The 16,367-nt window shown below is 31.6% G+C and overlaps 3 protein-coding genes and 1 non-coding gene across 4 annotated transcripts in view; 2 read left to right on the top strand and 2 right to left on the bottom strand.

Annotated features, from left to right (window-relative positions):
* The first annotated feature begins 2,684 nt into the window (after positions 1-2,684).
* Positions 2,685-5,495, top strand: HPS1 (Hermansky-Pudlak syndrome 1 protein). Its single transcript, XM_017906553.1, has 8 exons — positions 2,685-2,804; positions 3,047-3,315; positions 3,386-3,855; positions 3,941-4,568; positions 4,688-4,832; positions 4,892-5,005; positions 5,077-5,162; positions 5,227-5,495. Exons 1-8 carry the CDS (start codon positions 2,685-2,687, stop codon positions 5,402-5,404), a joined length of 2,010 nt encoding a protein of 669 aa, XP_017762042.1. The 3' UTR covers positions 5,405-5,495.
* A 235-nt stretch (positions 5,496-5,730) lies between these two features.
* LOC108552147 (BRISC complex subunit FAM175B) lies at positions 5,731-8,547 on the bottom strand. The gene is made up of 7 exons (XM_017906555.1): positions 8,370-8,547; positions 7,958-8,130; positions 7,697-7,787; positions 7,313-7,625; positions 7,093-7,233; positions 6,668-6,992; positions 5,731-6,595 (listed from the first exon to the last, which is right to left on the bottom strand). Exons 2-7 carry the CDS (start codon positions 8,042-8,044, stop codon positions 6,161-6,163), a joined length of 1,392 nt encoding a protein of 463 aa, XP_017762044.1. The 5' UTR covers positions 8,045-8,130; positions 8,370-8,547; the 3' UTR covers positions 5,731-6,160.
* A 731-nt stretch (positions 8,548-9,278) lies between these two features.
* TRNAL-CAG (transfer RNA leucine (anticodon CAG)) lies at positions 9,279-9,361 on the bottom strand. The gene has a single exon. It is a non-coding gene; the product is annotated as a tRNA-Leu (tRNA).
* Positions 9,362-10,037: 676 nt separating this feature from the next.
* The window catches only part of Hex-A (Hexokinase A), a 45,170-nt gene continuing 38,840 nt past the window's right edge, over positions 10,038-16,367 (top strand). The window contains exon 1 of the mRNA XM_017906570.1: positions 10,038-10,275. Coding sequence (XP_017762059.1) covers positions 10,219-10,275 — 57 coding nt within the window. The 5' untranslated portion in view covers positions 10,038-10,218. The remainder of the gene's footprint in view (positions 10,276-16,367) is intronic.

Here is a 16,367-nt window from a genome sequence, read left to right as displayed (position 1 = left end):
AATATCGTAAATTATATCATTATAATTTAAAAAAATAACTTATAATTACTGCGAAAGAACTTATTATACTGTCAACGACTCTACGAATTTTTTATAAACAAAATTAAGGATAGCATATTTCTATTTAAGATATTATTTTCCAAAAATCACTAAAGAGTAATATATTGTTATTATGTTGTATTGAATAATTTTTTTAACGATTGTTTTAACTGCATCGGAAAGAATTACTGAGCTTATATTGTTGCTGTTATTGTTATTAGTGTATATTTATTCTGCACATATTATTTTTTATTAGTAGCGCATATATTTTCGATGCTAGCGAACGAGGTGGCATGTAAATTTCTTTTAGCGCCATTTGTGTGAGCAAATATTTATTAACATATATGTGAAAAAATGCAATATGTTTCAAGATAAATATTATTTGTAGCGCTGACGATGCGCCAAATGTATAGGCCTGATCGTAAATAACAAACTAGAATAATCATAGATTAAGAACCTTTTTTTACGTGAAAAAGAATACCAAATGTACTTGTCGATATTTCAGACGTCTACGAAATTACTATCATTTAAAAATGATTCACTTTTAACGTCGGAAGTATTTTTTTTAAGATTACAATATCATTTCACATGTGCACAAATATTTAGCAGAATCTTGTCAAAACTACTTTCGGTTTTCAACGCACATAACCTATAGTTTCCATAACCGCAAAACTGAAATGACAGTCTGACTTTCGACGAACAACTCTATATTTTATGTTAATGGTCGTGATAATTTAAAGCAAAATACGTTCCATTAGAAAGCTATGGTGAAACCAGTTATTTCAGAAATTCGGAACTATGATTGCAGATCAGTGAATGATTAACGTCACAGTTGATGTAATTTTAGCAGGGTTTATACGAAACTTTCAAAATAGTAGTATGTAAGAAGAAAGAAAGGATCTAGAAAGTTATTGCAATTATTATTATAACTATAGTGTCCAATTGATTTGGCCATTGAGAATTGAGATTATTTCTATTGATATATGCGACATTAGATACACTGTACATGTGTAATAGAGGCTCTAGGCAGTTTCGCCTCTGACAAGAAGCCAAACAGTCAAAAATATGTAAAACTTAAAAAAAAAAAAAAAAAAAGAAAAAAACAGTAGAGAGACTTATATAATATAATCTAGTCGAATATAACATATATACTGAGGACTGTGTTGTCACTTTTATGCAAATATTAAATGAATACTTGTTCAGGTAATTATTCGAGTGTTGAATAATCAATGATGGTGAGGTTATGATGCGAATATTATTACAAAGCGGGCTGACGTTACTTTATCCGAAAGCGATGTTGAATGTTGCAATAAACTCTCGATTTTACGGATTTTTACCCAGATAGACGACAAACATAAACTATAAAGTTATGATCTTAAGTTATGAATTAAGATTGCTTCGATTCTTAAACATTTAATTATCGTTACTCTGATTAATCCTTAAAATCAAGGGTTTACTGTATTTATATAAAGCTTCATTCGCTTTGTTTTATTTATTAATTTAAAAAGCACTATTCATAAATATCTTGGAAATTGTACTCTCGCATCTTATAATTTGTTTAAAACTAAAGTACGGTTTTCATAAAACCAATTAAAAATAAATCTTAAATTATCAAAAAACTACTAAATGTGCGTTACTTGTTGATAAAAAGTAATAACTTTATTTTAATATGATTGTATAGTATTTATTTAAATTTTTTGCTGCTGTTGTCATTTGTTAATCAATTTGTCAAATTTTATGCTGTGCAAATAATTACCAAAATGAACCTTTGTTCGTTTGAATTTTTATCGAAATAAAAGTTTGATTCTTTATAAGTCAGCATTTAAATAAAATTTCCTAACTTTAAAAAAATATATCCCTAAATTTTGAATATATACTGTAAGAAATACACTTTCATTTATATAACCTAAAAATACATACAAATGTCCCCTGCAAATCTGCAACCGACTATAAAATGCAGAATTTTTTTTTACTATCTTTTTATTAATTATTTTATAAATTAGCGCAATAACTCCATAAATTATGGATACACAAATACGTAGTGAATTCTATTTTATTTTTTATATGTTCATTTTTATGTGCATGTGATACTATTTATCAAGTAAATAAATAAAAAAGTCATTTACGTTATATGCAATTTCTGAATTGACAAATTTTTTCGTAATTAATTTTTAAATTGCAATTAAGTAACATTGTGTAAAATAATTATCTGTGCGTGTATTCCTTAAAAAGTTTCAAAAATCAAATCTAGATATCAAATAAGTTAAGTATGAAATGTAAATTTAAAAATTCTCAGTTTACCAAATCATTTGCTTTTCCACGCACGACTGTTCGAATTATGCGCTAGAACAGTTTGCGACTAAGGGACATCTAGCGTAGAACTGAAAGGCACGTAAAGTAGGTAATCAACTTCATCGCTTATATTTTTGTATTGTAAATCTAGTTAAACGAGTCTTATTATAAGCAGTCGTATATGAACGGTGAATGAAATGACCAGGCGAGTGTACTGGAGGTATTAAACTATTGCTTGATATTCGACAATGTTTTCGTGAATTGAATCAGCACGAATGTAAACATTAATGCACTAACAAATATCGATTAACTGTATCGTGTAGTGACAAGAGTATTTTTAATTAAATTATAAAATGAAGGGTATTTTAATCTTTGATCATTTAAATGATGTTCTTTTTACGAAATGTAATAAAAAGTTTGTGAATCATATACAAAGATTGGCGAAAATTCAAGGTTTGATTTCTGAAAACAAGGTAGGTTTCTAATTGTTTTATAACATTTAAAGTAAAATATATGTATATATTCTTATAATAAGTTAAGCAATAATTAAAATACTGGAATATTATATTTTTAACATAAAACAAAAAGCATGTATTGTACTGTCCAAATGTCAAAAATATTTAAAAAAAAATATAAAAGTATACATTTTCATTAATTATACAATATTAATAAACATTATAACATTTATATATGTAAATATTAATTTATGTTTTAGCAAGATGCAGATAATGAAGATTCAAAATTAAATCCAAATGTCATAATGCAATTATTTTCACCTATTGTTACATCTCAACATGTAATGGCTTCTCAATTTGGAAATTCTTATACTTCAATGAGATGTCATGACGGCACAAATATGGTATTTGATGAATTTATGGGATACACTTTTATTTACATTTCTATGGATGAAGTAGAATTAATGAAAAGAACATTAGGGGTATGTGTAGCAATTGTAAGGCATGTTTGTGGACCAGATGTTGCAGTGTAAGTTAGAATACTGTTTACAAAATGTATTTCTAGAAAACTGTATAATATTACATTGTTTTAATTTCAGATTAAAATTAAACAAACAAAAAGTCTGTTTAGTGTCTTGTTTGTTAGATGCATGGATACATTTAAGAAATTGCGAGCAAAGTATGCTTACAGAATCAATAGAGCAACTATCAATAAACACAGACTTGGGTGTAGCAATATTAAAAGTACTACATGATGCTTGTGATAAATTAAAGGCACAATCTGAGTTTTCTAATGTACACATCTTAATATTAGTGGAACAAAAATTTCTTTCATTGTACTCTAGTAAAAATGCCCGTGACTTGTGTGCTTCTGATATATTACTAATGATGCTCCTATGTTGGGTAGTTAACCAGAAAAGAAAAGGGGATATCCAGTCTGAAGTGGATAGCAGTAATGATGATTATACTGACATTCTTTTACCTGAAAGTAGTTCTTCTAAAGAGGAGCAGATCACTTTTGGAGCGAAGCTTTCAAATCCTACCTCAGAAGATATTACAAATTTATTTAGTATGGTTTTTACTATCATAAGATGTTCACTAACTTCATTAAGTTATAAGTTAGTATTATACTCTGATATGTTACTTCATTATAGGAGGTTCAAGAGAATCTTCCATCAACGAAGGACTTTATTCCTTGATGGATGATGATTTATACAGTAATTTGATTTTACTCGGAACCGAGCATGATTACACTGCTAATGCAGTTCATATTTTTGAACTAGCAGATGGTATTAATCTTATCATGATAGTAGAAGTAACTAATCTCGCTACATCATCAGGATTATATGATAGTTTTCATTATTTAAATATCATAAATGGTTTACAACTTCAAAGAGATATCGACGAACTACGGCCGGCATTTGAAAACTTTGACTTGGCAATGAAGAAAGCATTAGACGGAATTAAAAAAAATAGAGCTAACGTTAGTAACGATGTTGATATGTGCCAGAGAAGATTACAAACAAAGTGGGAATTTGTTCGAAAAAAGTATATGGATTTATTAAAATCCAGAGATCCAGAATCAATTCTTCAAATCGAGTCAAATACATCTGGATTCACAGATAATTTAAAAGAGTTATATCGATTAACGTGTTTCGATAAAAATTTTTTAAAACAAGGCGTTGATGTACTTACAACGGTAGGAAAACTTGTTCGTCAAAAGCTGAATGACTTTAGCGATTTTCTTAAAGTAAAAGCATTGAAGAACTTTACTCTTGGATCATATCCTTTCTTAATTACATATATCTATATCTATATATATATATTCGTGATTTTTTTTTTTCTATTTTTTCTAATAAATTACATAAGAAAATATAGCTCCTTAATGCCATATAATCTACGAGAACTTCCCTAACCATCAATAAATATCTAGAAGAGTTTCCAGGCCTTGTGCATTTTATCTACATAGACAGAATCACCCACAGACTGACTGCTCCAACACTAGATTTTACAAATCCTGAAACTCTTGCACTTACAACAAGAAAGGTAATTTATCAAAAATTAAAATAAGATTGATACAAGTAGCTTATGAATTACTTTTATAGATATGGAACATGGTTAAACAAAGTAGAATGCATTTAGAAGAAGGACACTTATCAGTCATGTGGAAGGACACAACATTTAATTATGCTTACTTTTTATGGTTTGAGGATAATTCTGTAAGTAAATAATTTTGAAGTAATAAGCATATAGTACCGCATTATTATTATTATTATATAATATTTCGCAGGGATCACCATTAAAATGTAAAATCTATTTGAATCATGTAATGAAAAATTTTCCAATACCCGGTATATTTTGCGGTGATTATTACAGGTTTGTACCATTTGTACTTAAATATTTACCTTGTAAGTTTTTGACTAATTTTATAATTTTGTAGAAAATTAGCGGAAACGTGTTTTCCTAAACTTTCTACTAATAAGATTAGAATTTATGAGCTTTATTGTGTTCATCTCGGTTTGGCAACATCGTCATGTGTGTTAGAACATTCAAGAAGACTTGCAGCTACGATATGGGAAATTACAGGTGTACCAAATAATCCAGCTGACATATTGTAATAACATTCCTTTTAAGTATTTATACATATACAATTAGAAACTGAAGTTCTGTGCTAATATGCGAATATCTTACACTATAGTTAATATTTAAAAAAAGAGAACTATTTATGAGATTTTTAATTATTTACAAGTACTTAATATATGTATTAATTTGTTATTTATAAAAGATGATGATGCAAAACATTTGTATTTATTTTATACGTTAAATACTTAAAAATGTAATGGCACAATTTAAAAAATGTACACGAAAAGAACATATCCTGTATACTTCTTTCTGAATTTTATAATTAATTTAAGAGTATAGAGCACTGTAAATATTTGGGAGGATATATTAGACGTATCATGAAAATAGTACAAAAAAGCGGTAATGTGAATGATAATACTTTTTAAATATAGAACATCCAGAAGAACGCATATTAAAAACTATTCAGTACTTCAGTCTATGATGCCTCTCCACTTTATAATGCACAGATTCGATACTATGAACATGACACAATACCGTTTTTTTCTTTTTTTTTTTTTCATATTTCTGTAAGATTAAAATTTGCTAAAAAACGGACCAGTCTTGCACATAGTACAGATATGGTCAGTTTAATTATATTTTAAAATATGTCAATATTTACAATACATGAGTGTAGTGCAAGCACTCTAAACCTCTGCTTGTTTTTGTTTGTTTTTACAGAAATTGCTCTACAAGTTTAAGTATATTGTTATAAAGCTTTTGAACTGAACTAAAATTAAGGAACCCGTTTTTACTTAATGGTTGTCTGTCGTATCCGCTTTACGCATATTATCTACTTTTTTCTTCGTAACCTGATTGTAAGACGATTGAAAGGAAGTGTTTTGTACATTGTTTGTCTCAGACGATTCTGAGCCTGAAGTCCTTCTCGCTTTTTTAAATTCTGAATAGGTATTATGGATTAATTTGCCTTTGGCTTTTCCGACAGCACTTGCGTTTGTGTCACAGATTGATTCTTTCACAGTTTCCGTTTCCATATTCGAAATACGTCTGTTCTTATTTAACACACTTTCTGCAACATCAACTTTCATTTCTGAAATAGAATTTATAGAGGGTGATTCTTGATTCAGATTATTTGTGGTATTTGTATTCACTCTTCTTGATTTGCTCTGATTGATATTTTTCTCAACATATGTTACTGTATTTTTCGGTTTATGAGTAGCAACTTGATTCTGAAATAAAATACTAGTCACATAAGATTTGTAAAAATTACAAAATGGTTTTTTATATTATAAAACACATACAGTTGCAGAGGTATGATCTTTGAATGACCGAGATTCTTGATAGATATCATCTGAAGATTCAGTTATTGAAGGAGATGATTTTTCTGATATTTGTTTTCCTTCATTACTTTCCTCTTTTTCAGTTTCGCTGGTTTGATTTACATTATTTGAATTTCCATTAACTTTTGCCTTTTTGTTAAGCATAACTTCCTTGAGTTGCCTTTCAAGCTCTGCTACTTCAAGATCAGACTTACATAATTCAGGTATTAATTGACTTAAATGCTGCTCAGCTGCCATTTGTATAGTAATAGCAGATTCAACTGCAGATGTCTTTGTTAAATCCAAACTAAAAATAAATAGTAGGAATAAAATAAATATTTTTTAATCATTAAGTATCAGAAAGTTTGAGATATTACATAAAAATTTTAATTCATGTTCAAACTTACTCTAAAGATTCTATGAGTTTTGTAAATACATCTGGTACATCAGATGATTTTTTAGTAGGAGTAGGTTTATAATCTGAACCTTCATGTGCAAATGAATTACTTCCTAAGTTACTTATCCGTAAAGGAACTGGTTCAAATACCCTGTATCAATCAAATTATTTATACAAATAGCGTTCTTCAAAATGTATTATATAAGAATTACTATAAGAAAGGAACATACCCTCTTCTGTGTCTTAAAAAAACATGTTTAAATTTATAAGTTCCTCCTTCACTGCTTGTCGAAGAACTTAATAAACAAGTAACAAAGAACTCTTCTTTAGAGCCATTATCATTGGAAAAATATGACGCAAATTCTTTATGCAATAATTTATCTCTAAATGTAGGTACCAAGCCTATATCTCGCCTAAAGCGGAACCAACCTATCACTTGTTTACTCTTATCACGTAAAAAATCCTTTAATTTTTCTTTATTAATTTTGCCAAGAGAATTATGCAAAGAATTTGGTAATGGGCAAGTTACAACAGCTTCAATATCTAAAAACGTCAAAACATTATTGCAAAGTAAAGACTTTTGTGTCACTATGACAAACAATAGAGTAACTTACTGTTGTATATTTTCACTGTTTCTACCTGATTGTCTAAATCTGTGTACGATTTTATAACAAATTCAAGTGTTTCTCCTAATAAAAAGCCCATCTACAACATGGAAAATCAATATACTCTTTTTCAATATTTTCAACTTTCTCATTTATTAGGTTAGATTCTATAGAGGTTAAGATGATAGATTTCACAATCTAAATGCGGCTTGTCACGTTAAATTATAAAATATCGTAAATAACAAATCAAGGAGGAAAAAACTTTTTTACCTGGTCCCCGCAACTGCGAACATTTTCGTAAAACAATAATGACAGAGCGGGACCTGAAATTGTGATGAGAAAATCACTATCCGCCATGTTGACAATTAACTGTTACCCACTTCGGAATTTCGTTTATACTTTCTATTGTTATGCTTTGCAGTTTTGTTGTATTACATGTGTATCTACAACAGTAATTTATGTTCCTCGTTCATTGCGACGCATAAATTGTTTAGAAAATTATAAAAAGTCTCAAAAGATTATACAAGTATAGCCTTATAACAACATTTTACAATGTTTATATTTACTGTGTCATTATTAACTTTCCGTTAAAATATTTATATCATTATCGATTATATGAAAACGATGGTATAATATATAAGTATGGAATTTATGAAAATAGTGAAATAAATATTTAAATTACAATTTTCGATCAGCGCAGTAAATCACTTAAGCCGGAGTCACATGAACGTTGAAAATACGGACGTTGCAACGTGCGTCAATTTCAACGGACGTTGCAAACTGCAATCACACGAACAGTTGGTTTCATGTTTCGAAGATACCTTTCAGCTTCAGATATTAGTATTTTAGTATCCATTACGATAAAATGGACTTAGAGATTATCCAATGTGTAATCAGGTCGCTATAAATAAACAGAACAATAACGTGTGAATTAATCGTTTAACATACGTATTCGTGATCATCGACGTTTCTAATGTTGTACGCACTTAAAATGTAAGGGAGATGTGTATGTACATATGTAATTCGTGTGATTGATACTATATAAAACAATAAGACATTACGACGGACATTAAGACATTAAGACATTTTTTTTTCTGTTTAATACTTTCGTAATAAATGCAGTATATATATTGTGTCTTTGTAATATTGGTAGATTAGAAATAAAATCTGCGCATTTAATCGCGTAATTTGTATAACCGGAAATTGCAGGAAGCTTCAGACATAAGAAACAAAAGAAATTAGTGTTTTCATAGTTTAAATTCGTTTTCGTAAATTTCATCGATAAACTTTCAGTAAACTTTCATAATTTTCTACGAATTTATATAAATTTACGTACAAGTTTTGGTACGATAAATTGATATCTATAAATTTTTATTACAACAAAATTCCATTAATTTATATCGATAATTCATAAAGTATCGTACACTATTCTTTATCAAAATAGGAACAAATATTTGACTTTCATTGCGATTGTCCTCGAATATTTGTTTAGTAGAAGCTTTGGATCAATGAAAACTTGTATGAAAATAAATAATTCCTTCTTTCAGATAAATATCAAATTAATTACAATTTTAAACGAACAAAAGATATTTGCCAGAAGTGGGATTCGAACCCACGCCCACAGAGTGGACTGCGACCTGAACGCAGCGCCTTAGACCGCTCGGCCATCCTGACATTGCTTGTTAATCAATTTTGTATTAAGAAAGCTTTAGATAATTTATAAAACCTTAACAATAGAATTAAATAACAAAAGTTACTCAACCATTGATATTTAACTTGCCTAAACGAGTCTCAATCCCTAAATTCACAGTCCAATTACATCCCCCCCCTATATCAGGCCCATAAATTCAAATACATTCTCCAACAAACTCCACAACAACAAACCATTTCTCAGCAGAATAACCTCTCAATAAATTAATAAAAATAAACATAAAATAATCTAAGACAAGAGTGGTAACCAATTCAACAAAACTACCAAAGGAGTCAAAATGACTCAACTTTAGATACTAGTTCCAAGTGGGAAGACATGACCAGTATAAAAAACGTTAATTACTCGCTACTCGCTACTCATTACAATGATAATTAATAATTATAATTCCCAATTATCCCATTTAAACAATCGCAATAACGATAGACTGATCAGTGATTATTTTTTTTTAGGTCTTGATGGTGTCTCGAAGGAGGGCTCGTAAGATAGCCCTGCAAACAATTCTCGAGAGAATAACGATGAAGAGAGGAAAGAAGTTCAACGACGAATCGGCGCGCGCGATTCGCGTGGCCCAAAATACACCCGGTTCGTCTCCACGCGAGTTGCTGTATTTCTAGCATGTAGATTCGATGTAGGGCTTGAGGACCGCGTGATGTAAGCCTTTAGTGATCTCTAGAGGCGCGGCGTGGTTGCCTGTCGGTTGACACGGGCTCTCTTCCCTGCTTCTTCTGGTGCCTCTCCGTGGCCGTTCTTTACCCACGAGGATTAACGTACGTCCTTTTCTTTCGTCCCATCGTCGTCGTCGGCGTCGACTCGACGGACCATGACGGAGGCAGAGCGACGAACTATCGACGAGAAATGGGAGCACATCGACCAGAAGGTGAGTCGTCTAGTCATCCCACTTCCGTGACCTTGACTTTCCTTCTCGTTGCGTAACTAGTCGCATTACTCCGTGTACGTTACGGACTCGAAATTCAAATTTCGGAACCGTCGAAAATTTCCACAACGACATGGAATTTCGAAAATAAAAAAAAATTAAATTCAAATTTTAATCGAAACTTTAACTTACGACTAGATTTCGAGTATCAACTCGCTCGAAAAATTACATTTTTCAGTCATGAACTCGAAGAAAATGTGTTAAAGAGAAGAATTGTAATTATGTACGTAAATCGTGAAGGGGTGGAAGAGAGGTTATGTAGCGGAAAAATGGGTCGCGGTGACGATTGAACAGGTGATCGCGACATTGAGAGTAGCGAGTGTCTTCGAAGGCAATCGATTACGAAAGAATCGTGCTCTGTCGTCCCTTTTGGCGACCGGGACCATCTTCGAACGAGGACACGAGAGAGCCGTGGCTCTTGGTCTTCTCTCGTGGCAGCGAGAGAAATGGTCAAAGCGGTGGTCAACGGCAGGGCCGTCTCATTCATAAACTTCGCGTGACGTAAATCTGCACGCAGTGTACGCATACCGGATACAGGAAATCAACGCCGATTATTATAAATAACGACGTCGGCGTCTGAGCTCTATTGTAACTCGTTGATTGCCATGGTGGTCATCGACTTGTCTCTTCAGTGGACCCATAGTGGTCGCCAGTGTCCGGCGATACCAATTTTTTAAATTTATATTTCTTTTATTTTAACTACTTTTTGAAAATTTGAACAACTTAAATAAGTAGAGAATTTTCAATAGAAAATAATAATTTTTACCACTTTCTTTTTTGCTATATTGATGGTAATTCATCATTATATACTAAGAATAATGGAAATTTTATCGTGGCCCCCTAAGCGTGCCAGTCAAAGTGTTAATGCGATCACGAGCTCCGTTGGCATTCAGGCCCTCTCGCGACAATGTAGAAGAACGATAATTTAAGGCGGTTTTCATGTAATCGGGCCGATAAAAATCGTCTTCTTTGGGATTTTTTTCTGGGGAAACCATGATATATTTTGGCATGCGGTTTTCGCACTCAGATTTATTTATACTTGAAAAATATTCCCAATTTTTTTTTTTAACGAAGTTATTGAAAATTGTGGAAATTATATAGCCTTTGATGAATCGTGTTTGAAAACGGGCTCGAATGACTGAAATGATTCCGAACTATCTGGTTATCTGAAATGAAAACGAAACGAACGTCATTTCTGGAAAGATAAATTTTTAATTTCGGTCCTCTTTCGAAATAAATGGAATTCTGTTTCATTAATAATCCGCATAGCACCAGTTTTATTCTATAAAATAAAAGATTCAATTGTAATCCTCTTATCCGAATTAAAATTCACCTCGTTAATGATTTTCTCCAACACAATTTTCATTCCAAGAAATCAAATTTCCAGCTCCAGTCCTCTCATACTTAAATGAAAGAATTATCTCATCAACGACCGACTTAAATGTAATTGCTATTTCAAAAAGAACAAAATTCTTAATCTTTTAATCCTCTTATTAAAATCAATCTCTACATCATCTATAGCTTACAATTTTTCCGACTGGGTTACAATTTTGATCTTAAAAATAAAATATTTTACGTTACTAATAGTAGCGACACTTAAAAAAAAAAAAAAGAAAAAATTCGGATTATAGAAAGAAAATTCGATCGCGTACTGTACGTTCGGTATCTGAAGTCATGATCCTAATTACGCTTATAGGCCATTTTGGATTCCAAAAATAAAATATTTTGCGCTATTAATTAATAGTACCAAATTAAACAAAAAAAAATTAGGATTATAGGAAGAAAATTTCGTCGCGTACTGTGCGTTCGGTATTTGAAGTCGATCCTAATTGCATGCGTAGACCGCGCAAATATCGCTGTCAGTAGTTGGACTGCGACGGTTACGTGGTCACAAGGACGGGTTCATTGAAAGAGAGCGTGGCGAGGAAGAGACGCGGGTCAGTAAGCCGAGACGAACATTGGCAAGCGACTGCGCGTGCTCGCTCGTTTTTCGTGCGCTCTCCGAAAAGCACATTCTTAATGATTGCACTATAAAGTGTCACATGTGACGAAGCGATTGGTGCCTTCGAAATCGATCAGCCGCGCTTCTTGTGTCCTCGTGCAACCGTGTCGAAGAACCCTGTGTTATTTATTCCCTTTTTAATCGCGTCCTCGCGTTGTTCGTCTTTTTTCTTGTCAATTTTATTGCGTTGTCTACGCGTGGCGGCGTTCGGAACTATTATTTACGCTATATTTCATTTCGTCGCGTCATTGCGCGGCAACATGGCTAATTTTATTCGCAATTTTTTCGTTCCTTTTTTTAACGTGTCATCCGTTCTTTCTTAACGCGATTCTGTGGTGAACTGTTGTACGCTCTTTTTTCATTTTATTACCTACTTTTGTGTTATAGGTTAGGAAGCTTGGTTCCTTATTATCTTTCGTTATATTTTTGGCCCACGGTCTTGGCCATTTTGGCATTTTCTCAGGTTTCCTTTTGGCCGAATCGAAAATTTTCTTACTTATTCTTTATTTCTGTGACGTTAATGATTAATCTTTTCGTTTGATCTTGACCCGTATTTTTGTATTTCTGATTGACGGTGGCCATTTTCCTGTTTCTTACGTTTTCTTCATTGTTGCATTTGTGTTTGACGAGATAGAAAATTTGGGTGTTTATTTTTTTTTCTCTTTGTTGGGTTTTCATGAATTGTTGATAAATATTGTTATGCTTTGTACTCCCTTTTGTTGTATTCTTGAGTGACATTAGCCATTTTGCCATTCCCTATATTTTCTTCTTTGACGAATTAGAAAATATTGTTGTGATTTTGTGTTTCTATGTTAAAAATTGTTATTTGTTTGTCATTTTCTTTTGTTGTATTCTCATGATGTTGGCCATTTTGCCATTTCTTATGTTTTCTTCTCTGACGAATTAGAAAATTTTGTTGTGATTTTATAATTTTATGATCAAAATTGTTATGTTCTTTATTCTCTTTTGTCATATTTTTTGGTACCATTAGCCATTTTGCCATTTCTTATATTTTTTTCTTTCAATGAATTAGAAAATTTTCTTGTGATTTTGTGTTTTTATGATAAAAATTATTATTTGTTATTCTCTTTTGTTATTCTCTTTTGTTATGCTCTATTGACGTCGGCCATTTTGCCATTTCTCCTATTTTCTTCTTGGTTGCATCTACGTTTGGCCAGATAAAAAATTTTGTTATTTATTTCTTATCCTTTTGTTGTCCTCGTGTATCAATAATGAAAGTCATTTACCTTTTGTTTTCTCTTGTTGTACTTTTGTGGAATAACATCGGTAGCTGTCCGTTTCTCGTGTACTTCTACTTAACGTGCAATTACGTAATACTGCTGCAAGTTGCTATTCTTTTCATCCTGTGTTTGTGTGACGAGATAGAAGATTTTGTCATTTATTCCGTATTTTCTTCCTAGTATACAGATTTTGTATTTTTGTATACACTTCATATGCGTATAGATATTATACTTATAATACACGGACTCTGGTATATGGATTTTCTCATGTGCATATATGTGGCTAATTATGAAAGTGGTCAGACTGAAAGAAAAAGTTGTAAAAGAATTTTGAATAAAAAATTAAAAATATTTAAGTTATGTAATATTTAATATATAATTAAATTTAATATTTAAGTAAATATTTATTAAAAATACTTAATATGTAAATTACATTTACAAAAGTAGTGAAAGATTGAATCATCAGACTCGATATTTTCTTTTTATTTATAATGTATTTAAAAAATTAGAAAAATTATATTTCTATAAATCAGAAGGAAATATATGTATACATATATATATATATAATTTAAATTTCTTTCACCTGCACATATACATGTATTTACTTCTGTCTAGATCCTTATTCCTACTTCAAGAAATTCTTTCTCGAAATTCAGGTCGTATTTTCGAATAAAAGAATTTTCAAAAGACATCTGTGCGTAGCCCATCAAAATCGATCACCGCTAATCGACTTTCGCTATTAAACCACAAAACAATTAACCCACTTCGCAACCATCCTGAAATCCCAAGGGTCAATTGTTATTCGCGTTCAACCCTTACAGCGTTCTACAAAATAAAAAGAATAATGAAAGAAAAATATTTCCTATTTCATTTAAATTCCAAAATAATTTCAAGATGATTCGAATAATAAATTCGAAATAATCTTGAAAGAAGAAATACTTTTTAAATAAATATTTTATATTTACTTAGGTTCTTACACGAAGATCTAATTAATTATTAACCAAAAATTAGTAAAAAGTGTATTCATTGTTATAAAAATTTAAGCTTCGCTATTAATGGAAATATATTTCATTAAAATGGGAAATATGTATTAGACGATTTTTGATGGGACTTTTATCTCGACGATTAATGGTGTTACTCATGTTATAACGATTATAAATATCGCAAATATTCGCGAAAAGGATAAATTATAAATTATGGAATTATTATAAAAATATGCAACGAAACGGAATGTTTTCGATAGTTTCGTATAAACTGTCACGAGGAAAGGAGTATGAAGACATCAAAAAATGATAAGTTCAATTTCATTGACATTTTAATTTCGATGGATTAAGAGGAACAGCTTGGCTCAATGATGCACACTCGCACAATTGACCCCTTAGACAAACGATAAATTCTTTAACAATTCATACAATTGAACAAGATTATTGGGGACAGTGATTTCAATTTGTAATCTATAGGGTGGCGATATCCGAAACGTTCAAGAGAGAGGAGGAAATCCATTTTATAATTTCGAAATTTTGAAAATTGGAAATAAGGCTTATTGAAGTGCGAATCTTCGAATTCGGATTCGCATTCAGTCGCAAATCTTCGAATTCGTATTCGCATTCAATTGCAAATTTTCGTATTCGTATTTAATTGCATTCGATCGCGAATCTTTATATTCGCATTCAATTGCAAATTTTCACAATAGGAATCAGTAGCGATTCAATCGCGAATCTTTGTATTCGTATTCAATTGCGAATCTTCGAATACGTATTCGCAGTCACTCCGGAATTTTTAATATTCGCATTCGTAGTCAATTGCGAATTTCTGCATTTGCATTCAATCGTGAATCTTTGTATTCGCATTCGTACTTAATTGCGAATTTTTCTATTCGCATTCGTATTCCTACTCAATTGCGAATTTTTTTATTCGCCTTCTATTGCGAATCTTCGAATTCGTATTCGCATTCATTCGCGAATTTTTACTATTCGCATCTGTACTCAATCGCGAATCTTCGTATTCGCATTCGTACTCAATCGCGAATTCCTCTATTCGCATTCGCTTCCACATTCAATCCCGAATTTTCGAATTCGTATTCGTATTCATTTGCGAATTTTTGCTATTCGCATCTGTACTCAATCGCGAATCTTCGTATTCGCATTCGTACTCAATCGCGAATTCCTCTATTCGCATTCGCTTCCACATTCAATCCCGAATTTTCGAATTCGTATTCGCATTCATTCGCGAATTTTTACTATTCGCATCTGTACTCAATCGCGAATCTTCGTATTCGCATTCGTACTCAATCGCGAATTCCTCTATTCGCATTCGCTTCCACATTCAATCTCGAATCATTCGAATTCGTATTCGCATTCACTCGCGAATTTTTATACCAATCTTACTATTCGCATAACGAATCCTTGCACTTGCATTCAATCGCGAATCTTTGCATTCGCATTCGTACTCAATCGCGAATTCCTCTATTCGCATTCGCTTCCACATTCAATCTCGAATCATTCGAATTCGTATTCGCATTCACTCGCGAATTTTTATACCAATCTTACTATTCGCATAACGAATCCTTGCACTTGCATTCAATCGCGAATCTTTGCATTCGCATTCGTACTCAATCGCGAATTCCTCTATTCGCATTCGCTTCCACATTCAATCTCGAATCATTCGAATTCGTATTCGCATTCACTCGCGAATTTTTATACCAATCTTACTATTCGCATAACGAATCCTTGCACTTGCATTCAATCGCGAATCTTTGCATTCGCATTCGTACTCAATCGCGAATTCCTCTA

Source organism: Eufriesea mexicana, unplaced genomic scaffold (assembly GCF_001483705.2).
Source record: "Eufriesea mexicana isolate 0111107269 unplaced genomic scaffold, ASM148370v2 scaffold5561, whole genome shotgun sequence".
Lineage (NCBI taxonomy): Eukaryota > Metazoa > Arthropoda > Insecta > Hymenoptera > Apidae > Eufriesea > Eufriesea mexicana.
Note: the sequence above shows the minus strand (reverse complement) of the source record. Positions and strands in the feature narration are given on the sequence as shown.